Raw genomic sequence first — 25,086 nt, forward strand, 5'->3', positions numbered from 1 at the left:
TGTACGCTGTACCATTCTAAATTACGCTGAGCCATTTGACGCAACGCTACACCGTTTGTGCGTATGCTGTGCTACTCGACGTTACCCTGAGCCGTTTAACTCAACGCTACACCGTTTGAGTACTGTATTGCAAATGAGTGCTAAGCTATTCGTAATTAAGCTAGTCCATTTCACAATCTCATGATCCAACTCAACATGGGCTACTAGACCGTTTCTCATTTGGCTAAACTATTCATGTTTAGGGTGTTCTGTTTCACGAAGGGAAACTAGACTGTCTATAATTTGGCCATGCCATTCCTTTATTAGCTATGCTATCCTGCAACTGATCCTTACACCATCTTTGTATTTGCTGATCTATTTGACATTTTTGTATTTTTGGTGGTGACGGCCGCCCATAGACTCGACTCTCTCTCTTGATGTCTCCCTCTTTCTCGATCTCTTGCTATCTTTCTCTGTCCTTCTCTGTTTTCACCCTGGCGAGCAACAAAAGGTTGTTTATGGCTGAGACAGTCGAAGAAAGTCTACACAAATAAAAGTATTTTTTTCGAAATTGAAAACAAAGGTTTCACTCAGGGAAAGGGAAGTTGGGGTTTTTTTACCACACCGCGGTAAATTTTTGGTCATTACAATTTTAAAATGCCACTATCCGCAGTATTTGCTACAATAATTAACTTCTGATATTTTGTGAGAAACTAGGACAATGACGCAGTGATATTTTAAGTGAAGACAGAGGAGATTCGTGAAAACTGCAGTAACTTGTAACTGGAACTTCTGCTTTTTTTAGCATTTGTTCATCATATGTGCGCGGTATGTGATGCGAAAGCGACATGTAACATCACGGGAAACTTTCTAATCTGTATAATCTTCTGAAGTGAACCCAAACTTATTTATGTTAATTGATTGTCTGAGGTCACCAAGCGAGACGAGAGATTTAACCAAGAGGCACGTATCAATGCAAAAGTGTCCCTAAAATATTGAATTATTTAAGTATAGATTTTAAAGAACCGCAACGCGTTCATCTCGCAGACATCCAGTGAAAAATAAAATTGGAAGAGTTTCACTGCCGCCTTTACATACGAGTAATCGTTCAAACTGTGTCTTTTATATTAAGGTTAAGTGGAAACGTTAAAAATTATTGATAAACATCGAACAAATAGAGCGTTATTGATTGCAGCCATGGTAACAAGAATATTAAGGCCACAGAAGCTTTATTATGCAAAAAAAAAAAAATTAACGCCTACTTCTGGCTCGAGATTGATCGTAGCACTTTGATTTTGAGTCATACCCCTTTTATAAGAACCTAAATTGTATGTTTTTTTCTTCGACTTTGACCTTCACTAAAGTTTTTAAATGCACAAGTAAATATGAAATATACAGATACCTTTAAGAGGGCGAACTTTCGACTCTGCACTAAATAGCATATAGGAAGTGAACCATCAATGGATAATGTCAATAAACTTTTTTTGTGAGGTTGGAGGAAAAGACAAGCCGAAGGTGGGGAAAATATAATTATTAACAGATTCTTAAATGATGCTAAAATGAAAGCATGGTATAGTTGCATTTTATACTTACAATGGCGGTCCCTAATAGCGTTAACATGACGCGGGTCTCTAAATATTGAGTTGGACAAATTAAGGTTTGCGGATTGGTTCCACAGAGATATTTCTGATAATTTTCTTTCACTTTGCAGCAAATTTGACGACCTTTCTGAGGAGGACGCCTTGAAAAACAATGAATTGGTAGGTTTACTTGGACCAAACCGTGCATTCTCGAGAAAGAGAGAGCTTTAGTTTTGTGATATGTATAACTGATCTCCATATTTTCAAGTCTCTCCATAAACGAACGGACGACTTGAGGAAAACAGAGCAAGGACGATGAATGAAATTCAAGAACTTACTTAAGTCAAAGAGCGCATTGCCTCACGTTTTAGCTGTGTTGAGCAAAGTAAGTTTTATATTTCAGGCTTTCAAAGTGGCCGAGGAAAAACTCAAAGTTCCAGCTCTTTTGGAGGCAAGTGACCTGGTATCAATGGAAGAGATTGACGAGATGGACGAGATGAGCGTGATGACGTATCTCTCGATGCTGTACAAACGAATTAAAAAAAATTCCTCGCCTGGTGAGTAGTTGCTTTTCTGATTTGAACTATTCTCGGAACGGAAATTCTTCTGATAATGCACGTTTGAGAAATTTAACAGGGGGAATATTGTTCCTTGCTGTCTTCAGTGGAGTGAAGTAATCTCGAAGACGTGCGCCAATCGTTTACAATACCGATCGTCTTAGTACACACCTTTTCGTTCACTTGCGCACGTCTGGTGTTTGTTTATGTAGGAAGAAAATGTCACTTTTTCAAATGATAGTGATATGTATTTTTTTATTTCATAGCCCCCAGAACTACCGCCGTCAATTCTACTACAGGTATGTAGAATCCATGAAACTTTTGCAAATGATGCCAAACACGAACTGCCCAAAACTTTGACAATGCTCAAGTTACACTCTAAATTCATCCAGCTGAGTTCTATAAAAAGTAAAATTAAAAACATCTTGTAAACCACATGTTGTAGACTCAAAAAAGGAATAAGTGGACCTGTCATTATTTAGCCCCTTCGGGGTGGGTCGAAGGATTCTAGGAGGGGGGAGGATCACGTGGTTTTCAAGGGGGTATGAAGGGAGATCAGTCGCCTCTGACAGAGTTTGGAGGGGTGAAATTAAGAAATTTGACCGCTAGTGAGCGGGATCATCAGAATACTACAGACCCTTATGGGGTATTAAGAAAATTTTATTGAGACACAACCAAGGATCGGTAATACGCAGTGATGCATAGCTGTTCTGTATTACCGTTTGCGACCTAACATCACTAGACCCACCTACACCTTCTTCAACTTTACCACAATGGCACTAACTGTCATCGTCACACCTGTGTCCACTGTGCGTCAGTGAGATCGTCACCTGAGGAGAAATTTATTCATTTAATCTTAAAGAACGTGCTGCTCAATAGAATGTCCTCGGGGTATATCTTTCTACCTAAGAGCTTCTTGAGAACCCCTCTTTGTTATGACGTCATTTGCCATTTCCTAGTTGCTTTTCGTCCGAGCGTATCCTTTGGTCTCGATACTTTAAGAAAACTGTCTTAATGAAACTGCGTATCGCGTGGCGTGATTGCGAAGTTTTGATTAACGTTGGCAGTTCTGACGTCCATATGTACATCCACTATTAGCTTCTAATATTCACTTTCTCTGGGTGTTTCCATGATCAGGGCCTGGTTTATCACAACTGTTATGACATGAAGAGTCCACATGCACGAACATTCCCTCCCCCCCACCCCACTGAGGAGATGTAGTCATCTCAGGTTATCCCCCACCCCACCCTCACAGCATTTCGTCACGCCTCCCTGGCAGTTCACCACTACCCATTTATACCCCTGGGTGGCGAGCGGCATTGAGAAAATAAAGTGTCTCGCCCAGGCCTACGTGTGCACACGTTATTACCCCTGTCGCTGCTTGGTTGTTTTGGTTGTCAAAAATATTTTTTGCCACTAATTTAAAATTCAATGTTTATCTGTTGTAGTTCCAACAAGGAGAACCCTTTTTGACGTCTTGAAAGATGAGAACAACTTCACCGAGCGTTTTGAGAAACGAAAACACCGTCTCAGTTCTGGAGAAAAAGACAACTTCTCTAACAGATCAGTGCCAAAGGAAACTACCTTAAGAGAACTACACCAGGAAAACCACGTCTAAATAGTAGATGAATACTGTCCCCCTTCATTGGACTGGAAGACAGTTGAAAACATCCAAATTTTTTTTTGCTAGTTTGTCTCAAAATGACTGAAGTTGTAACGAAACGACCTTCTGTATCTAACCCTAAGCAATTCTCCTTTCTGTCTGCCATACGATTCTTATGATATTAGTTTAAAGTAATTGGTATTGGATCAATTGATAATGCCCTAATTGATATTTTTCTTTATTTCCGTTACTTATCGGCTCGATATTGTATCGGTGTTGTAAGGAGAAATTCTATCATGGTCATTCGTTGGAGCTTAAGAGTTAAAGGAGATGTTATCAGCTGATAACGATGAAAATACTTAACAGGTGGACTTCACACAGATTATTAACCACTAAAATTGGCAACCAGCGGTAAAGGGCAACTGTAGAATGGATAGAGGTGTAACCTGGGATCTTTGCATTTTTTTCCTTCTCATTCGTGTTACGCATTTACCATTTTAATATATGAAAATAAGAAATTATGAAGCCTGTGTACGGATTTATGGAGCACGCATGATACTGTTAAGTGGAGACATATGAAAATTATCTTTCATGAAATATAAAAATATAAGAGAACTTGAAATAAAAGTCGATTCACGTCTCCCTTTTGTTGCACTTCCTTGTTTTATGCGGCAATTTTTTTCAGCGGCCGGATTGTTGTTCAGAATTATCATCAATTTTACTTACCCCTTAATTTTTTTGATAGTCTCGCCATTTTTTAAAATTTAATTAATTTTTAACAATATTAATTTCTCATATAGTTTATTTTTGGATCTCAAAACAATGTAATATTTCTCCTTCAGTTTCATTTTCCATTTCCTCTTCCTCCCGGGACTAATTTAATCTTCACGCGGATGTACTTTCGCTTTCAATTTCCTCTTACAAAAAACAGAGAGTGAAACCTTGCCTTACCCCCTCTCCCCCCCCTCCCCCCCTTTAGCCATCAATGACAACTCAGCTGGAGAACCAAGATGGCTGCCCAGGTAAGGCTTTCAAAATCCCGCATAAACGTTTCCTTCGTTCGTGACAGGCACAGAATTTTCTTTTAGTCATTTCACCGCTTGAACTTTTATTCAGTGCCTCAAAGTTCACTTTATAAATTTAAAGAGACTGCTGAGTAGCGATGAATTAGTGCGCTACTTCCGTTTCAACTTTCGCGTGGATGCATTTACATTTAAGTTCACATCACTTTCCTTGCGATATCTACAACAGACATTATCGAAAGCGATGAATTTCAGCGTGAGACGTTTGCAGAATGCAAGCTTGTGACCGAAAGATGTGTTTTAGAATTCTAGATCAACAGTGATAAATTTGTTACGCGAGCTTCGCCTTCGAGAAAAGAGAAACAAATACTATATTAACTGTGTACGTCAACTCAATATGTGCAACATGTAATGAGTCGGAATACAATAGTTTAAATTTTTTGTATGATATTAATGTATGGTAACTTAATGCATCGAGATGTTTGGTCGATTCGCTGATGTTTTAAGATAGAAGTTGCGGTAAACTTCATATATTTAATATTCATTTTTCTTTTCAATTAAGTAATTCTTAAAATTGGATTAGATTTTAGCAATGTGGAGATTTAGGACAGAAGATAACCCCTTACACCTTAACATCAGTTTTCATATTCTCCATATTGTTCCCTATACGTTTTATAAGCTGCTGACAAGGTTAAGGAGAATTTGTGTCACAGTCAAGAGCTTCTTTAGTTGGTGATTATTTCCTTTATTCTCCTAACCTTAATGTTTGATTCAGGGGTGATACTGTGAAGAGAAATTAGGAGCTAGTCACTCTTAGGTGTAAAAGGGTTAACACAGTTTCAGTTCTGGAGGAAATTATAGTAACACAGTTGCAACTCTTCTAAATGTATGGTATTGTTGTACATGTTGTTATATTGCCCATGAGGTGTCTTTCCTGGATGGAAATTTCATGCTGTATCCTCCAAATGTCAGAAAAGTGAAGTTCCTAATAAAAAATATTTTTTGGGTTTTGTTTTGTTGTAGGCATCCTCACTTGATGTAATAAAATCTGCAGCAAGGAAGTTCATTGATTTTGTGAACAATGGTCCTTCACCTTATCATGGTATGTCTTATCCTTCCAGCTTCTTTAATTGATAATGTGCATGAAAAAATTAGGTGCTTCTGATTGGCTGTAAACAAGTGCATTCTCATGTAACACAAGTGCAAAGTTGTAACACGAGTGCAAATTACATACAGTGCACACGTGTTCAAAATTTTGTCTGCCTTAACTTTCTGTGATGTTTTTTCATTTACTTTATTAACAAGTTATATCATGATTTCTCTTGCAATTTGGTATAATATGCACTTGTAAATTTTTCACAGACTATAAACTGCACTTGCCTTACCAGCTCATGCAATTTTGTTGTCTTTAAAAAATTTACCCATGCATATTTATCACCAAATTACACTCAAAATCATGTTTTTACCTGTATTAATTTTACAGTATATACAAAACTAGAGACTCTAGCCATTTCAGTATGAAACTCCTTACAATATCAAAACACCATTCAGTCCTAGGGTGAACAGCAACAACAACCTTAGAAACTAACATGACTTAGAGCTCAGGAAATGAGGGATTGACTGAAATTTAATCATGTAATGTCGTATGATATAGAATTATGGTAAAATCAAGCCTTCAATTAAAGATCGTGATGTTATCAGTGTCATTCAGCTATTCTTTGTAAGGCAAGAAGTTGAGTGGTTAAATGTAGGTGTTGCATGACAGTGAGCTGCTATGACAAAAGGAGCAACCTAGCTTGTATGCATCAATACCAGTTGACCTTCTCGCTGCATGAATTGAGATGCATTAGCAAACAGCTTCACCACCTGCTAAAGACAGCAGAATCACCACAGTTGCATGTCACATTCATTAACTTATTGAGCCTGACTCTTTATAAACTAAGTTGTTTTGACAGAAAAGCTGTTATGTTTTGTTTCAGTTGTCAATGAGTGTAGAAAGGTGTTATCAGCAGCAGGATTTAAAGAGCTCAAGGAAAAAGAGCATTGGGATATCAAGCCTTCTGATAAGGTGAGAAATGAGAGTTGGTGCTTTATATTTAACTTTTTGAAAGGTTACAGTTTGGACACGACTCAAAATCACACAATGGTTACCAGAAATAAAAATTCTGTTCTCTGGGAAATCATATGGTGCACTTAAAATTTGCCACAGCTGTTTTCTTTGAAATGAGTAAGGAACTAGTCATTATATATGTAGGAAAGGGGTGGGGGGGGGGGGGGAGATGGGGGGGGGGAGATGGGGGGGAGGGGGGGGGGGAAGAAGAAGAGAAAAATATGTTTGGAAGATCAAAATCCCTTCCTTCCAGGCCATGTAAATGACATGTGAGCCTCCTCCCTTATTAAATATTTACATGATAACCCCTCCCTCTGTCACCTCATATCTCCTCTTTTATGCCTATAATAACTATTAAATTGATGTCACATACAACTATATGATGATTAATTTACATAACACCCTCCTTGGGCAATGGACCACTTTTAAAATATATCTTAAACTGCTGACCCTCACCCCCAAGACTTCTTTAAAAAACGCTACACCACTACTTGCCAATCTGAAATAGTCTTAACCCCCCCCCTCCTCTTTTATCTCCCTCCTTCTTCACAAATAACAACTGGTCAACTGCCAGGTGTCTTTTTAGGATCAGGCAACCTTTCTAGACTTGATACTTGGACAAGTAGGGAAACAGAACTTACTGAAATATTTTTTAAAAGAAAATATCAAAGTATTGCAAATGTATGACTTGATGTTATAAATACAATGTAGTAATTTAACACAGACCATCAACATAGGAAGTTACATTGCAAATTTATTGCCAATTTTTTCAGCCATGGTGACCAAAACAGTTTAAGCTTGGCCATGCAGGAGCACAAATCCTTCCTTGTTTACGACCTTGCCTGCATCATTGACCCATCTTTCATGTTCACTTGTTATTTCTTTGCTCCATTTAGTATTTTGTGACCAGAAACCAGTCAACAGTCATTGCATTTGCTGTTGGTGGAAAGTATATTCCTGGAAATGGTTTCAGCATTTTAGGAGCTCATACTGATAGCCCCTGTCTCAAGGTGCACATGAAAAAGTCTTCTCATTAAAAGTTATCACTGTAAAAATCATTCATTTATTTAATATTTATTATTTTAATAATGCAAGAGGTCAGAAGTCACATTACTTCAAAGACATGTGGTAATACCATTATGGTTTAAGTATTGCATTTATTTTAAAATGTTCAAAACACATAGGGAGGTTAAATTTGGTTTGAAATTTGTCCAAATCAAAAATTTAAGAAACTAACAGCTTTTTTAAACCTACAATAAATCATAAAAAAAATCAGTACTTAGTTAACCCTTTAACCCCCAGATCAAATTTGTAATTCTCCTTACTGTCAACCATACAATTCTTATAATGTTAGTTAAGAGAACTTACTATTGTATCCCCAAATTGATATTTTTCTTTATTCTCATCACTTATCTGAAGAAGAAATTCTGTCTTGGTCACTCATGGTAGTTAAAGGGTTAAGAAATAAGGTTCCTTTTTTTTTCAATGAGAAGTGAAGGAACAGGAGGCTAGGGAATGGTAACATGGCAATGCTTTCAATCTGCACTTGAAAAAAATTGTAGCTGAGCTAGGTCATCAAAATTTAGTTGGACAATCTGTGTAGTGGCAGTAGATTTCTCCAATCTTCGATGCCTTTATGAAAAGGGTAATTAGGTGTTATCAACTGAGCTTATATTGTAGATTAGCCACCATAAAGAGTTTAGCTCTTTGTCAATCACTCTGACAAAAGGCTAATGCTCAAAATGTTCAGCTTTAAAACTCTTTATAGCGGCCAATTTACGTTATCAACTCAGTTGATAATACTTGGACTTGTAGCATGATCATCACGCCCATTCAGGGTTGTTCAGAAATAATTGAAAATATCTTGATCAGCAATGGACAGATTGTTTTCAAACTTGTCATTTTGCTTCTCTGATGATTGCAGTTTAATAAAAAATAACTGTGTTGCCTTTTGGAATAATGTAAGAATTAAAAAATATTAAAGATACTGGAAAATATACCCAAATTATAAATGTAACGCGTAACATCTCATTTGCATAAACCCGAAAATAAAGGTAAATTTCGTACTCAAAACAACATCAATTAGAAACTTCCATTATGCTCATTTACTGAGTAGGGCTCAAATACACCTTATGCCAAGAGACAGCGTTAAATGTTCATTTTTAAAAGAACAGGAATAAAAAACTTGAAGACAGTCGCTGTTGTTTGCTTGTGTAACGCAGCAGATCCAACAGAGCTTTGCATGGTACATGTGCGGGTCTAGCGTCTTGAATATACGCCTACAAAGAAAGTTGATTCGTCTGAGTAAGGTTCAAACACTTACTTACCCTCATCTAAAGTAACTTTTAAAAAGAGCTAACTGCAAAGAAGAAATAAGTGATTTTTGGTTTCGGAAACGATGTTATTGTTTATTTTTAAACACTGAAAATCAAACACCACTTACCTGCAAAAAGGCCTGTATTTCAGCTTTTACTTCACCTCGGTTGCTGAGACAACTCCCAAGCAAAGTTCATGTGTTCGACTACAAATCCCCAAAGTTTTACAGCCATACATACAATACAAACGAAGATATTCAAAGCAAACTAAATCGGAAACCTAAATTCACTCTCGCTTTGTGTTTATCAATGTGTAACGATCAAATTTCAAGCCCGCTCTACATTGAAATCCGCACAAATAGCGCTCGAAAACGCTAAACTTCGCCTGATTTTCTCGTTGAAATCAAGCAACAAACATCGAAGGTCTCCTATGTAACCTCTCCTCTATGTCTGCAGGGATTAGGCAAGAAAACATGACATACAAACTTGATGTAAAAAAAGTGCGTTTGTTTTGGCTGGCACTGTGCGGCATGTGTGTGGAGAACTAAAGAGAAAGAGGAATAACATTTACAAAGTCCCTGTAGATGTCAATGAAGAAATAATTGCTTCTTTGTAAATCTAGAGATAGTTGAAATATAATTTTTTTTGTAACTCAGCCATTATGGCCAGTGAAATCTAGTGATAAAGTCAAATGCCACGCCCGCAAAGGATTGTGGGTAATCAGTTATTAAGCTTTAAAAACCGAACAAACATTGAAATCTTCACTAATTCTTTTTAGAACGTAAATTAGCAAGTATATCTAGCAAATAAAAGTATTTTTGGCATACTTTTTACATTTCATGAAAATACCCTATGTTACACATTTGGGCATGATGATTGTGCTACAAGTCTTGATTTGCTGTTATACTCTCCCACCAATGTATAGCACCACAGTTTCTTCAGAAACTTACCCTCTTTATTCATTTTCCTTAATAAAAAACACTGTCCAGTGTTAGAGATGTTGAGAAAGATATAAGTGGATTGGTTGAGAGAGGAGCAGATCAGAAAGCAGAGAAAATAACTCTGGCACATAATTTTTTAACACTACACTTAATATTGGAACAGGTGAAGCCAAATTCAAAGAAGAGCAGCAATGGATATCAACAAGTTGGGGTGGAATGTTATGGAGGAGGAATCTGGGCCACTTGGTTTGACAGGGATTTGAAATTGGCCGGCAGAATTATGATTAAGGTACTATACTATAGCATTTACTTCCAACATTAGATTCTGTCTTGAGACATCACTAAAAAGAAAAAATATAAAAAAACAAAGAACTTTTTTGTGTATTGCTGGCATGTATACAAGTTTCAATAAACTTGGTGATGATAAAGATGATAACTAACTGCATATCATTGTGTATGCTGTTGTATAATTTAACCAGACAATTTGGTAAATTTTCTTGTGGTAAAAATGCTACTGTTATATTTTTATTTATACATGAACACTTCAACTCCCACAGGGGTGGCCAACAATCAATTTCTCCTTTCAATACCAACATATTTTGTCGAAGAAAAAGTCACGAGGAGTAAGAAACTGTCTATTTCACAACATGTTTCAAGCTCTTGATCTTTGAGAAATTTACAGCAGACAGTATAAAGAATTGATAATTGACCAGGGGAGCGAAAAGGTTAACCATTAATTTTGACCAATTGACAAAAGGACTCTGTGCCATCTTATTCTGTCTGTGTTTATTCTTACTGGCGATTAGCAAACTGGACTCATGCTTTTCAGCAATGGAATTGTTTTTTTATAGGTGTATTGAACACAAACTGAATTGGACTCTGCCTAATCGTATTAACATTATTATTTCCTATTTCTTCCTTGTTTGAATTGATCATGCAACAGAAAGGTGATAAATTGCAGCACCGTTTAGTTCACATTGACAGACCAATCATGCGTATTCCACATCTGGCAATTCATCTGCAGCGCGACATCAATGACAAGTTCTCACCAAATAAAGAAACTCACATGTAAGTAACTTAATTCAAGCCACAGAAAGCCCAAGTTCAGCGCGAGAATATCTGAATAACGTTGTTGTAACACAGACAATGCTAGATGAGCATGGATTCTAGTGGCAGAAAAAAGTGATAGTTTTAAGAAGCCAAAGACTGTGATATGAGAAACAGTTCATCAAACAGATCTGCTGATCAATAGTTTTCTTGGTTTATTAAAAAGGAAAAGCTTTATATTGTAGAATTATTGTAAATATGTTTACTTGATGAGCTGATGTGGTCATGAACACAGAGTCATGGGGTGCATGATCAGTACTGACAGTAAATTAATTGATATCTGAACAAACTTAAGCAAGTTGTCTTTCTCTTATTCCAGAGCACCTATTTTATCAACTTGTGTATATGAAAGTCTGGTGAATAATTCAGCCATTGAAGATGACATCAGTGACACAGAACCCAAGGAAAAAAAATGTAGGGTGAGTAATTATCCATTTATGATGTACAGTTAATGGTTTCAACCTGGGAATTGCAATACACTTACTGATGATGTCTTCTGTTCCGGTTGCCAATATGTAATTCATTGTTACCAACAACAATTCTTTCCTGGATCAACAATCACACTATATGATTGATTGTATTGCACCTTGTAAGATATAAATTCATTCATTACATATTTGTTTCTTTATTTACTTAATTATGGCACTGAATTTACTCATTTATTTCTTTAGAGTGATTCTCATCAGTCAACTCTGATCAAACTCTTAACAGAGGAGTTGAAATGTGAACAAGAACAAATCATGGACTTTGACTTGCACCTGGCTGACAGCCAGCCTGCTGTGAGTATCAATTTCTGATCATGTCATCATTCATGTGCAATAAGTTTAAAAGATTGCATGCTAAAAGTCTCTTTACAGCTAAGAGTGTATGACTAGCATCTAATTTCTCCTTACAATATGACCCCTGAATCACACAGTGAGGTCACAAGTTGGAAATGATCACCAACAAAAGAAAATCCTGATTGTCAAACAAATTCTCTTTGTCAGCACCTTCAAAATGTATGGAGAACAGTATGGAGAATTTAAGGGTGCAGAGGGTTAGAATTATATTTATACTTTACCTCCAGGGGGTCCTTCTCCTGTAAATTCTGTTTTACATATACAAGTCAACCTGTTTAGTGGCATGTATCATCTCTTTTAAAATGCTAAGTAAACAGAAACATTCACTAGGTAATGACAATGTCAGAAGTCATTTCCTTGATTTTAAAACCTTATTTTCTCAACCAATTTTCAAAGATAATTGAATTAAGGGGGTAAGTTTCTAAAGAAACTGTAGTGCTGCATCAGTGGGAGAGTATAACAGGGTATTTAGTATTATCAAAATGTAAATTGGCCAGCATAAAGAGTTTCAAAGCTGATGTTGGCTCTGACCAAGGGCTAACACTCGAAATGTTAGCTTTGAAACTCTTCACAGTCAAGTTGGCCAATTTATGTTATCAACTTAATTGATAAATAAATATACTAAACTACCCAATTTTCAAAGAGATTAATATCATTATAGTGGAACATTAGTAGCTCAGATCTTGGGTGTCAAAGGATTTGGCTTTTCATTCACGGGGAAAACATTGTACTAAATGACTCACATTCCAAAGAATAGCAAATTACTGGCTGTTATTTCCCTTTCATGGGTAAAGCCAGGGGGTCCTCTGGTTTGCCCATTACACCCCTTTAGTTGGAATAAGCCAACAACATATGAACATTAAAATTCAGGTTTGAAAATGGGCTAATGCAAATAATTTGCATGACATAAATACTTACCACTGCTAGTTACTCCATTTGCCAATCCTCACTGTATGTCAATACAAGTTGGTATGAGCCCCTTCACTTAAGGAATTTTTAACATTAAATATTAATCCCCTTATTCCTTGTGGTAAATTGTACAAGCCACACCCCTGATTTTGCATTTCAACCATACTTTATTTAGGCTCTCTTTAATTAATCTATTTTATTTTTTCTCTCTTAGACTTTCGGTGGTGCACTGGAAGAGTTTATTTTTTCACCAAGATTGGACAACCAAGTCAGCTGTTTTTGTGCTTTACAGGTAGAGTGAGTCTTTGATTTAGAGCTACAAGGAGAGAATATTCCTTTCAGAAAACCAAAACCATTTGTCAATTCTGAAATAATGATCCATGTTCTTGTATGTGTATGTTCAGGTGCTTCAACCTGGCTTTGTTAATTTTAAACACCAGTTCTTTGGTAGATATATACCACCACCTTTTTCCAAGTGTTCCCTTAAAAATCTTGGTATGCTTTTGTACATTCCTTAGTCAAAGTTGTGCATACCAGTAAGTTACAATCCATCAAAGAATTGGTGTTTAACATAGCAAAGATCATTCTGAGCCATCCTAATTTCAAGCTTGAGTTGTTTTCATTGACAATGTTGTACTCCTTAACTTTTAGGGCCTTATTCAATCTCTGGAAGGTCCATCTTTGGCATCAGATCCCAACATCCGAATAATAACTTTGTATGACAATGAAGAGGTACATAATAAGTCAAGTACATGTTTATGACATCAAAGACAACTGATCCAATGCCAGTTAATCAATCAAGTTTTTAGTAACTTCCATCAATGCATATTCAGTGTACTGTAAACTAATTTACTAAAACATCCTGATGACAGGTTGGTTCTGGGAGTGCCCAAGGAGCAGAGTCAATGCTCACGGAGCATATTCTGCGTCGCTTGTCAGCAGGTCAGTTGTTCTCAATTTGATCACATTAATTTTACATAATATATGAACCTTGTAGTGGCCAAGCATACTGTAGAGTCTCAGTGGCGCAATCGCAGCTTTTAATGCTATGATTTTTTGGCTTGAAACCTAGGTGGAACAGCTACAAGTTTTGAAGAGGCAATACCCAAGTCATTTCTTCTCAGTGCTGACCAAGCCCATGCAGTGCATCCAAACTATTCGTATGTATCCATAACTTATAAAATCCTTTAAACCTTCAACATCGATATGGACATTCTCCATTCTGTTCTCTGTACATTCCTTAAGGGGCTGGGAAGGAGAATTTGTTCAGCAATCAAGAGTTTCTTTCATTGGTGATCATTTCCTAATTATTCTTGTGACCCTAAGGTTTGATTTAGGGGTTATATCATTGGGAGAAATGAGATGCTGATCAGTCATGGGCATCAAAGTGGTTAAAAGCCTCTTGCAATGTGTTATGTTTGACTTACACATGAGTTTTCAGATAGCGTGGTTAGTTGGCAAATATAGGTTAATATGGATGATAGCCCTGTAAGCTGTTTTATCATAATTTGCTTTTGGATGTTGTGGAACAAAAAAAGTTATCTCATCAGCCATTACTTCAATACTTGAGTGAAAACTTCTAGCCTTAATCAGGTGATAGGTCAGCATTTTGGGTCGGGTATGAACAACTGGTTTTTCTTCTTTTCTGTTGTAGAGAAAAACATGAAGAGAACCATAAACCTGCTCTCCACAAGGTAGGGCCTTGACAAACAGAACTCTTAATAATTAAAAATTTAATAGATAGTAGTATAGAGATAGTAGTCACCTGCTCTCATTGGTCGATTTCTGTGTTTGGAGGAGAGTATTAATAGACACAGTTATGATGTCATACTCTCTATACTTTCTGAGAAATATTTTGTGAAACCAATAGATAATTTTTTTTCCCAGTTTTATTAGCCTCATTTAAACACTTTGTGGTTGGGGATGATTTGAGAAAATTGTGCAGACACTGGACTACATCTTGGACTTGCACAACTTTCTCAAATTCCCTCGACAACCCTTGTGTTTAGAAGTGAGAAACTTCTCTGCAGATTAGTCAGTCAGGAATAGAAGGTTTGGTTTCTGCAGGAATCAAAAGCTGAGCTGTCTACTTAAGTAAAAGTATTCTTGCTCCCCTTTTTCCTTTAATCAATTCAATCTTCGACACGTTAATTAAGTGTTCAACATCCCTTCTTCCTTCACACTGACATGGCAATGTTAAACCACCAACTCAAGGGTGTGAACTGATGGATTTTGAACTTCACGTCATGGTATATCCTGTACAATTCATTTATTTTTGTTGTTGTTGTTTTTTTTTTCAGGGTCCAGTAATAAAAATTAACAGTAACCAACGATATGCAACAACAGCATTGTCCTCAAGCATTTTAAGGCTGATTGCAGAGAAGAGTGAGGTTCCACTGCAGGTAAAAGTTCTGGGATGTGTTACATAAAAAGTGGTCACAATTGGTTACCTTTGCTTGAACTTCTACAAGTACCGAGCAGTAGTTTTAATTCCTTTGTATTTTTTTATCACAGGAAGTTTGTGTGCGTAATGATTCTCCATGTGGAACCACTATAGGCCCCATCCTGTCTGCTAAGCTTGGTTTATTAACCTTAGGTAATTGAATTTAGTTGTGTGCAAATACCAGCGATGTACAAATATATGTTATCCATTCAACAGAAGAGTAAAAAGTTGGTTACCTGCATTCTATGGTCAGATATAAGACATCTCACTGCCTACTGTTTAGCCTGTGAGCAGGCTCTTGTGTTTGGGCTACACCATCGGCAGCCACTAATTGGAAAAGTTGTTGAAACTGCTGCTAAACTCTTATTTTTCTGATAGGTATTTACATTGGTGTAAGCCTGACTGTGCTTTTCAATCATTTCAAGAGTCATCTGTTCCCAAAGTCCTTTTTGTTTACTGCCATACAGCTCTACTATTATAGTATCTAAGAATTTCGGATGTTATGAGTTGTATCAGGTATCTAAACATCACTGTCAGAACTGATATGGACAATTTCCTAATAGTCATGCATTCTCAAAGAAGCATGAAAATTTGGTGAATAATCAGAACTTTTGAGACCTAGGAAAAGTATGAGAAGTGAAATAAGAAGTCCTTAAAAAAATTGGGATGAAGCCAGAAACTCTAACCGAGGAAAGCAAGTGCGTTATTACTGATTGAGATTAAGCTAAATATCTGGAAGTGAATGGTAAATGGTAAATTGCAAACTTTATTTATGATCTGTTTTTAGACCTTGGCGGTCCCCAGCTAGCTATGCATTCCATCCGAGAAATGTGCTGCTCCTCCATTGTACATCAAGAGACACTGCTATTCAAGGTGACAATTTCTTTGCTTAGTAAGGCATTCATAAGCTGGCGTTACATGATCTGTTACGCAACGCTATATTACATTAGGGCGAGGTTGCACGTGATGGTTTCTGTCATGTCGCCCAAAAAACATCTCGCCTGAAGTGGCGAAGTCGCCCGGAACCTGAGTCACGTCGCCCGAAATAAATAGTCATGTTGCCCGATTTTCTATCACTTGTAAAAACATCAAAATGGCATATTTGTTAGAAACCGCTGAAGGTACCGATCGATTGAAACACTCTTCTGGTGTATTTAGTTTCGTTACCAATCCTTCAATAGTGAAATGTCACTGTAAATAACAACGTTTATTTAATTCAACCTATAATCTGGAAGAGTATCACGACAGCGTTAAACTTTTATTGTAGTCACATTAAAATGTCTTTGTGTTCAATTTGTTTCATCGACTAAACGAATCGATACAAATCGTGTGGGGAAGCAAAGCATATAAGCGATGCAAACGAATGAATCACGTTGTCCTAAACAAAGAAAATCATTGCAGGCCTGAACTAAAATTCAGCAGACGTAAACTAAACCTGAACTGACGGAAAATAATTCACTAAGCCCAAAAAATATAAAATGCAAAATAAAACCTAACATGAAATTATAAAGCACACAGCATCGCCAATCTACCCGTTTTCTTATGGTAGCCAAGTGGTGTGTTCTTTGGATTAATAAAATGCTCCTAAGGAGCGCAATCGTCGCACTGTACGACCTGTTGGCGTGGTCTGAATACATTACCTTCGTTACTTATTTTGTTATTGTTAAGAAGGTCACAAATAGACATAATAGAAATTGATTTGTATGTTACGCGCTTGCCCTTTTACTCACTTGTCAGAGGCGAAAATCGACATTTGTTTACCGGGGTTTTGACCATATCTGAGTGAATGGGCGGGTGCGAATCTACCAGGGGGTTGACTAGTGAGCAAATTCATTCTCCTCAGCAATTAATTGTGAGTCTTGGTTTTTTTTCTTTTGCAGAGTTTCTTTGAGACACTTCCAACAGTACTGGATTCCGTAGTAGGAGCTGACTAAAGTCAAGCCAATGGCATTCCTGAGCTTCTTTTGCTTGAATCCTTTCTCTGCTTCAATGATTTTTTGCTTGAAAAGCAATGTAGGTTCAACTCAGCAAAGCATACAAGACACTTTGTCAAAAGAAAAGGGACATAATCCGAACATAATCAATGAGAAAATCTTGTAACATGAGGAGGGGTTGAAGACGGAAGCACTGGATTCCGTAGTAGGAGCTGACTAAAGTGAAGCCAATGACATTCCTGAGCTTCTTTTGCTTGAATCCTTTCTCTCCTTCAATGATTTTTGCTGAGAACCATTATAGGTTCAACTCAGCAAAACAAACAAGACACTTCGTCATAAGAAAAGGGACAAAATCCGAGCACAATCAACGAAAAAATCTTGTAACAAGAGGAGGGGTTGAAGACGGAAGCACGTAAACAAGAGATACTTTACAAACAGAGTACTCTGAGAACTTTCTCATTTATTGAATTGTCTATTATAATCAGGCGGGACGTGTACAGGCAAAGAAGGGTGGTTCTTGGAACTGTGTCCCTTGTTTTGCATTTACAACTTCTAAAATAAGAATGACGAAAAGCACGTGACAAGCACGCAGAAATAAGCACGCCAAGCACAATAAATTTTTGTATTACTCTTCTCATTCAATCCAGCAGCTGAATTTCTACCGACAAAGTTTCTTGAAATTGTGAGTATATATATTGATAATATTCATCGTGTTCGTTTTATGTTAAGTTGCTATTACGAAGGGTGTCTACACACCAAAGACCAAAGACCTAAAACCAAATACCTCCGGAAGACCCGGATGTAATATTATAGTATTTCCTCTATTTCAGCACGCGAAACAGTTGAAGTAACATCTACTGATCAAAATTGAAGGTCGAGATTTTTGTTGAACATTTGAGAACCATTAATTCCAACCATAGTTGACCCTCGATGGTTCAATGACTTCTCTATTCACCGATTTCTTTGGACGCGCACGGCGAATGAAATCAAACTTAAGGTTTCTTTAACATTTTGAGAGGTTACTTTGTGGCAAATTCATACCAAATCTAATATATCTTAGAGAATAGAGCCGATAGTAATCTTTTAGACAGTTAAATTTGTCACGAAAGCCTGAGGATACAGCCAAGTCGTATGTAGACAAGTGAGTACAGCGACGAATAAAATAAAAACGAAAACGAATGCCGGAGGTGAGTCTTCCGTGACTCTTAGAAGCTTTCGGAGAAATCTCACGAAATGCAACCGAGAACATCACTGGATTTACTTAAGTTCTTTCAGTAGCTCCTCATCTTTTTAAAACACGCAAACGTTCATCTTAAAACTAGTTTTAAGCGTTTATTCTAAGCATCGCCGAACAAAAACTGAAAAAAGAATTCGATTTTAGGCGAAAACTCAACGGTACTGGCTGGAGTCCCACTAGCTTTTCAAGCGCTGTTACAACGCGCTTCCATTTCAACTTCGTGGTTGGCAACCCATCAAATGTAATTTCGCGTTTCAGATAAACATTTGAAGGCGACCTTTCAGAAGAAACACAATCTCCTGCGAAATGTCTCGTCTCGAAGCGGACTTCCCGTATGGTAAATCGTCATTGGTCTGTATCAGGTGATCGTACTTTTAAAGTTGTAATCAGCGTCGTAAATATCCTCTAATGAAGCTGCGTAACCTTAGCAACAGATACTGACACACTGACACACGCAACAGTATAGCAAACTTAGTCTTCTCCACAGGAAGCCTTAGTAATGAGGAACATTTGGTACGATAATTAAGATGAACTCATCAAAGAAGAGTGCCGCGCGAAAAACGGCTCTCTGTAAAAGAGAATTTAACTTCCAAGCGATTTTATGGTTATCAATTGGAAAATAGCCTCAGCGCCCGCGTTATGTGGACATTTATAGTCAAACCGGATTTTCTTTTGATGATAATCTGAGGTGCTTTCGATTGAGAAATCTTAGTGAAATTAGCTTTTGAAATGAGGATTTTCGGATTTTTCAATAGAACATGAAATCTAAAAACGGATTTCGATACGATGACGAGAAATCCTTCCTCAAGGTGGATTTCGGTAAACTAGCAAACGTTGGTAATTTGTTGATGCCAGTTTGAGTAGAGCCAGCTGCAACCGGCACGAACAAGTTGCAACGTGCGCGAGCAAGTTACCTAGTTAATCTCGTGCCTCGTGGCTTCCAGTTATTGTGATTTCCATAACTTAATTGACACCGTGGCGCTTATTTAAAATTCCGGGCAAAAAGAAAGACGCTTATTGGGAGGATGGCGCTTAGTAGGTAAGCGCAGCAATAGGACAAACATTAAAAGAAACAGGCAACACACCTAAAGGAACTGTACAAGCATAAGGGGAGAGACGAAACTGGAAGTGATTCAACGGAAAAGATACTTTTTACTCGTACTGATTCCGCTGTAGTTGAAACTTAAAAAGTTAAAGATCAAGTGGCAGTGGAAACAGGTTTTCGACGAAAATTTAAGAGAATGAGGGAGGAGGGGGTGCCTATTGGAGAAGGGCGCTTGTTTGAGCGTGGGCGCCTATTCGAGGAAATACGGTTCACTGCTGAGTTTTATCATGGTAAGGAAACGACAGTGACTTGCAGGAAATATTGCGTTACATGCCTTACAATGAAAAAAAAGCCTGTTTAAAATTTGATCAAATGTGACTGACCTAGACGCTTCGCTTGCACGGTGATCGTTTCTTACTTTTTTAGTGAAATTTCTTTTTCAACTTTTGGCATGCTTTATGAGCAAAAAGGAAATGGCTTCAGTTGTTTAGTTGTCAAGGTGATCCAATTTTTCTGATGTTATAAACTTAGGCCAGCAATTTCCCTGAGTTCAGAAAGCAATCAATTTTATTTGTCCTCGACAAGTCAACATTGGACGCTGTACTAATTGCCTCAGTCTCTTGTTGAACTCACTTTTAACGTTTTGTTTATCGCAGAGGGGATACTAAAAACGCCAGCGTTTACATTAAGTTATCAAACCTCGTTCCCAGGGTCCTCTCTCTTCCTCTCTCGAGAAAGTTCCTCACGTGTCTCCCAATGGAAATTTCAAAAACGAAAAATGAACATTGGGGCTCATGCATAAAATTTTTTGTCAAAACAGACTTGAGGGTACGGCGAAATTTGCCTTAATTAATAAATAAAACAATATTTTTGCGCTCAATCGACTTGGTCGATTCGTTGAGGCATTCAATCAATATAAAATTGCAATAGCCTGTAAATTTGACGTAATAAATACAATATCTGCAGCGGATATTGCATTTATCAAGTCGAGTTCAAAGTCTGCCCAGTTACCAATTCCCTCTTCCGTGTAGTGTTCTCTTACATTTATCTCTTAAATTATCAGTTCATCAGTTCATCTCTTATAAATTATCGACCTTGATTATTCTGGATATCACAAAAACCTCATCCAATAGTTGTTTATAATAAACTGGCCCCGGTTATTCGAAAATTGGACGACACTGTCCACTGGATAAATCTCTATCCGGTGGATAACGCAGTACGTTTTACAATCACTTATCCACTGGATAGCGATTTATCCGTTGGATAGCTTTATCCGCCCCTTGAGGAACTGGGCCCTAGTCTTTGGGGGTACGTAGGTGATGGCAAAAGATTAAAGTTCTCACCACTTAATTGAATAACTAAGACATACCATGCGGTAGCCAACTAGAAAAGCTCTTGAAAGAAAAATTTTCCCTGTTATTACCACTGGAAATGTTTAATGAACATCACGGAGAATATGCATACTGATGTAAGAAAGTAAACTGGTTAAATAACATATCATGTCTCAGCCAACACCCTGATTATCTCTCTCTGCCTAATCATTTCTTTTTTGTCAAAACCACTGTCATTTTTAGCAAAATCAGAGCGCGAACTGTTATTCCAGCTGCGCTTTCGTCCAAGTCAAAGCCCGTAAGCCAAAACCATGTGAGAATCTGAGGCTCAACAACCCTATTAACATAAGAACTCCTACGCTCGCGACAGTACACGGTGAAAAAAAAACTTTGTTCATCACAGTCACATGGTTTCTGTGACTTTTTTGTGGACGCTCACTCCAGTAGATGGAGAACTCTACCAATTATAAATTATCAAGCTAAATATAGTTAATTAGAAAAAATCAAATCATTAGGATGGTGGAAATTTGTTCAAAATCGAATTGACCGTGACTATAGCCCTTCTTTGTGGAATTTCTCACGTTTCCCCACATCAATTCTTTGGCCTCTTATCTGAAGCCGCTCTTGTGACAAGTAACATTGTATCACCCACCCAATAATCTAGCTTCAATTAGCATGACATGACAGCTGTCAATCTATTTGATTTGCCGTCTGAGTGAAATGCATCAAAAGCTGGGAGAGCCAAGTCCAAACTTACCCTTAGAAAATAATAGTAACAATTTCTTTCTTCCTTCGAAGGTGAAGATGGAATACAATAAAGAGCAGCTTAACTATTTCAGGATCTGTTACATTGTGACTAAGATACTGACCATGGGTCTCCGAAAAATCTTCAAGCAAGAATGGGACAGTCGCCATGGTACGACACGGTCAGGGGAATGGAAAGATGAGCCAAAAAATGGAATGGACTTTCGAAACAAGGAGTCTCCTCGGAACCAAAGGAAACATGCCCATCTCCATACAACCATGACAGGTGGAAACAGAGCAGAGTGGGATTGTACAATGCTTTTCTACGCCATACTTTATTCTGATTGTATTCACGGCCTTAATCCAGTTGTCAGATCAAATGTCAATACCCTTAGAAAATTTCGAAATGAAGACTTTGCGCACATATCAGATGGAAATCTCCCAGACGTGCAGTTTCGAAAAGTCATCGGAAAAGTTCACGCTGCCTTCGAAGCACTCGGCCTCTCCACTTTGGAGGTTCAAGAAATTGAGAATCAGAAAAGTTTTCCCACAGAAGAGTTGACACTTGTTTTGAAGAAGGTGGAAGATCTAAGACAAGAACTTCAGGAAAAAGGGATGGAATTGAAAGAAAAGGAAGAACAACGACAGGCCCTTGAAGATCAGTTAAACAGTAAAATCTCTCCCTTCTGTGTCCTCCCTGCTAAACCCTCACATGACGTCACAGGTCGTGACCGTGAAGTAACTGAGATAATGCAACAGCTCAAAGAACTAGCAAAACAAAACAAGTTAGGCTACCTGTACATCTCAAGAAATCCTGGAAGTGGAAAATCTCAACTGGCTGGTCTAGTGGCAGAGAAATACTATGAAGAAGCTAAAACTTTCTCAGAAAATACCTCGTTTGTAATGACGATAAATGGTAAAAGCCCAGATACTGTGCTACAGTCGTACGTCGATTTTTCTCGCCAATTAAGGTGTCCCGAGCACGCAGTCACTAAAACTCTTACCTCTGATGGCTTAACAACGGATGAGAAGATCGCCAATCTCAAGTCATTGATGGGCCCAAAAGTCAAGCTTTACGCATCCTGGCTGGTAGTTGTCGACAATGTAACGAGTACATCACGAGTGCACGTCCATCTTCCCGACGCTGAAGATGAAGTATGGGCCAGGGGCCAATTGCTGATCACAACACAAGACACTGCAGCTATCCCTACCACGAGCTCTTTCATTCAAAACATCGCAGTGAGCAAGGAAATGAAGCCATCTGATGCCTGTTGCTTGTTGGAGAAGCTCTCTGGAATCAAGGACAGTAAGATGGAGATAAATGTTGCCGAAGCGTTAGACTACCAGCCTCTTGCCTTAGCAAGCGCTGCCACTTACATCAGAGAGGTTCGAAAGATATCGAGTTTTGGTTGGAATGACTACTGAATTGAAGAAGGGCCGACGAAGCACCACTGAGATCTTTCTCGCTGAAACCAACCCAAGCTATCCAAAGTCCATGACCACAGCAACAACACTGGCCGTAGAAAAAGCCATGGCAACCGACAAAGTTATTCATCATGCCTTTAATTTCCTCTCAGTTTGTGCACTACAGCCATTAGGTCTTAACGTCATCGTGGACTACATCATAGGCATGGCTAAGGACATTGAAGACAAAGAGATTCGTTTGAAGATACGAAGGTGCTCATTGCTTGTCTTTAAGACAGAGGAAAGAGAAGTCTACATTCGTGTTCATCAGGTTGTGCACAGCGCCATTAAAACTGTGACTGAAGCTTATTCCAATGACAAGCACAACGAGGTCGTCAACGGTGTTTATGGATCGTTCAAAAGTCTGGTAAAACATTTCCTTTCAAAGGATAACGACGATCTACATGCTCTTGTAAACGGCAGGCATGTCATTCCCCATTTGAGACCTCTAGCTGCAAAACTTGAAAGGAATTTCCCTCAACAGATCACCTCTCAGGTCGACAAAAGCGAGTTTTTAATCATGGATTATCCTCATGACTTTCGAGCATTCGGCAAGTTTTCCTATCGCCATTCTGAATTCGAAGCAGCAAGAAGTTATTTCAGTCTGGCATTAAGAGCCATTTTCCGAGAAAATCGAAAATCGCATGACACTCGTGAAAAAAACGAATTTTTTTTCCTCTCGCCAAAACATCCCTTTTAGTAACCTTATTGAAGAAAAAATAATTTTGGGTCCAAGCGATTCATTGTACGGGAGAAATTACAAAAAGTTTGAAAAATCGATTTTTTGCTGGTTTTTCGTACTCAAACGAACAAAATCCGACCGCAACTTCGAGAAAACGGTAAACGCATAAGAAACAATCCCTAACATCGAAACTTCAGCCGAGTATTATTTCGTACTTACTCTTTAATTTCCTGAAAGAAATTTGAAGAAAGAATTTTTTAACATTTACAATCGACAAGTTTAAAAAGGTTAAATTTGTATCCCTGGAAATGTTAATAAATGAAGGCGAACTTTAACTGTTGTAAAAGGCCACTGGTATATGCCGCTTCCTAGTAAAACTCATATAGAATAAAACCTTGGCTATTGAACTAAATTACTGGAAAGTTTTAGCTCTGGAAATCCAATATAGTCCTCACACTAAAGTAAGCAATTTGAGTATCTGAGTAAATAAAATTTATGCAAATTAGACGGCCCGCTGAATGAATTCATATTTTTAACGCAAAGTTTTGTTGAACGAACAACTTACCATTGCTTGTTGCGATAGAAGTTAAATCCATCTCTCAATCTGTTTGTCCTGTAAAGTGGCAATTCATCCATACCTGATTTTGACCAATTATCCAGGCCAAGTTGAAGTTCTCGCTTTAAGAAATTGTACAAGGGACATTTCGAGGCACTGCGAGCTGTATGGATTAAAAGCAGATACAGCACTTGACACTGAATGGAAACTGCTGTTAGCAAGAGCAGGTAAATCTTATGTACTGTCTTACCGTCTTACGTAGCGGCTAATAGTGGTGTACATTTCCATCATCTCTTTATCACAGACCTCACGATGGTCATGTTATTCTAAGAAAATCTTCGGGTGCTTTCCATTCAGCCCAAAATTCCGCAAGTTTCGGTTAGAAATCAAATGGAATGGACCATTTCGGTTCGGTCCTACCAGAATATTTGGGAACGCCTTTGAAGCTGGTCCACTTTGACCGGTCAGGTTATTTCGGTCGGTCGAACCGAAATGTCCCCTTCCATTTGACAAAGTTATTGTCCCCAGTACTTGCGTACCGCTCTTTTGTATCCTGCTTGCAAGAACGATAAGCAAACGAGTTCATCTCTTTAAAAATCGCAGGCTTTTATCCGCGGCGTTAATATTTTGCAAACCTAATATTAACGCTTACGATAGCAAAAAAGATCTTTATTCACCACCCCCACCC

At 37.9% G+C, this 25,086-nt stretch overlaps 2 protein-coding genes and 1 pseudogene across 2 annotated transcripts; all 3 read left to right on the top strand.

Annotated features, from left to right (window-relative positions):
• Positions 1 to 1,648: 1,648 nt before the first annotated feature.
• On the top strand, positions 1,649 to 4,329 carry LOC136283971 (uncharacterized). The gene is made up of 4 exons (XM_066173580.1): positions 1,649 to 1,739; positions 1,963 to 2,116; positions 2,383 to 2,415; positions 3,565 to 4,329. The coding sequence occupies exons 2-4, from the start codon at positions 2,029 to 2,031 to the stop codon at positions 3,732 to 3,734; spliced, it is 291 nt and encodes a 96-aa protein (XP_066029677.1). The 5' UTR covers positions 1,649 to 1,739; positions 1,963 to 2,028; the 3' UTR covers positions 3,735 to 4,329.
• Positions 4,330 to 4,698: 369 nt separating this feature from the next.
• LOC131780842 (aspartyl aminopeptidase-like) lies at positions 4,699 to 18,512 on the top strand. Its single transcript, XM_066173221.1, has 17 exons — positions 4,699 to 4,741; positions 5,765 to 5,843; positions 6,721 to 6,809; positions 7,748 to 7,861; positions 10,271 to 10,396; positions 11,051 to 11,175; positions 11,534 to 11,633; positions 11,886 to 11,993; positions 13,177 to 13,254; positions 13,614 to 13,694; positions 13,835 to 13,904; positions 14,035 to 14,122; positions 14,617 to 14,656; positions 15,263 to 15,364; positions 15,477 to 15,558; positions 16,193 to 16,278; positions 17,286 to 18,512. Exons 1-17 carry the CDS (start codon positions 4,730 to 4,732, stop codon positions 17,337 to 17,339), a joined length of 1,434 nt encoding a protein of 477 aa, XP_066029318.1. The 5' UTR covers positions 4,699 to 4,729; the 3' UTR covers positions 17,340 to 18,512.
• Positions 18,513 to 21,756: 3,244 nt separating this feature from the next.
• On the top strand, positions 21,757 to 24,027 carry LOC136284005 (uncharacterized; annotated as a pseudogene).
• Positions 24,028 to 25,086: the final 1,059 nt, after the last annotated feature.

Source organism: Pocillopora verrucosa, chromosome 10 (genome assembly GCF_036669915.1).
Source record: "Pocillopora verrucosa isolate sample1 chromosome 10, ASM3666991v2, whole genome shotgun sequence".
Classification (NCBI taxonomy): Eukaryota; Metazoa; Cnidaria; class Anthozoa; order Scleractinia; family Pocilloporidae; genus Pocillopora; species Pocillopora verrucosa.

Bases quoted from the DNA above. Each gene is read 5' to 3' on its own strand.
- LOC131780842 (XM_066173221.1), top strand. The intron at 10,397-11,050 runs GTACTATACTAT...ATCATGCAACAG, and splicing joins CCGGCAGAATTATGATTAAG to AAAGGTGATAAATTGCAGCA. The intron at 13,695-13,834 runs GTACATAATAAG...TCCTGATGACAG, and splicing joins CTTTGTATGACAATGAAGAG to GTTGGTTCTGGGAGTGCCCA.
- LOC136283971 (XM_066173580.1), top strand. From the start codon at position 2,029: ATGGAAGAGATTGACGAGATGGACGAGATGAGCGTGATGACGTATCTC. The intron at 2,117-2,382 runs GTGAGTAGTTGC...TTTATTTCATAG, and splicing joins TAAAAAAAATTCCTCGCCTG to CCCCCAGAACTACCGCCGTC. The intron at 2,416-3,564 runs GTATGTAGAATC...TATCTGTTGTAG, and splicing joins CGCCGTCAATTCTACTACAG to TTCCAACAAGGAGAACCCTT.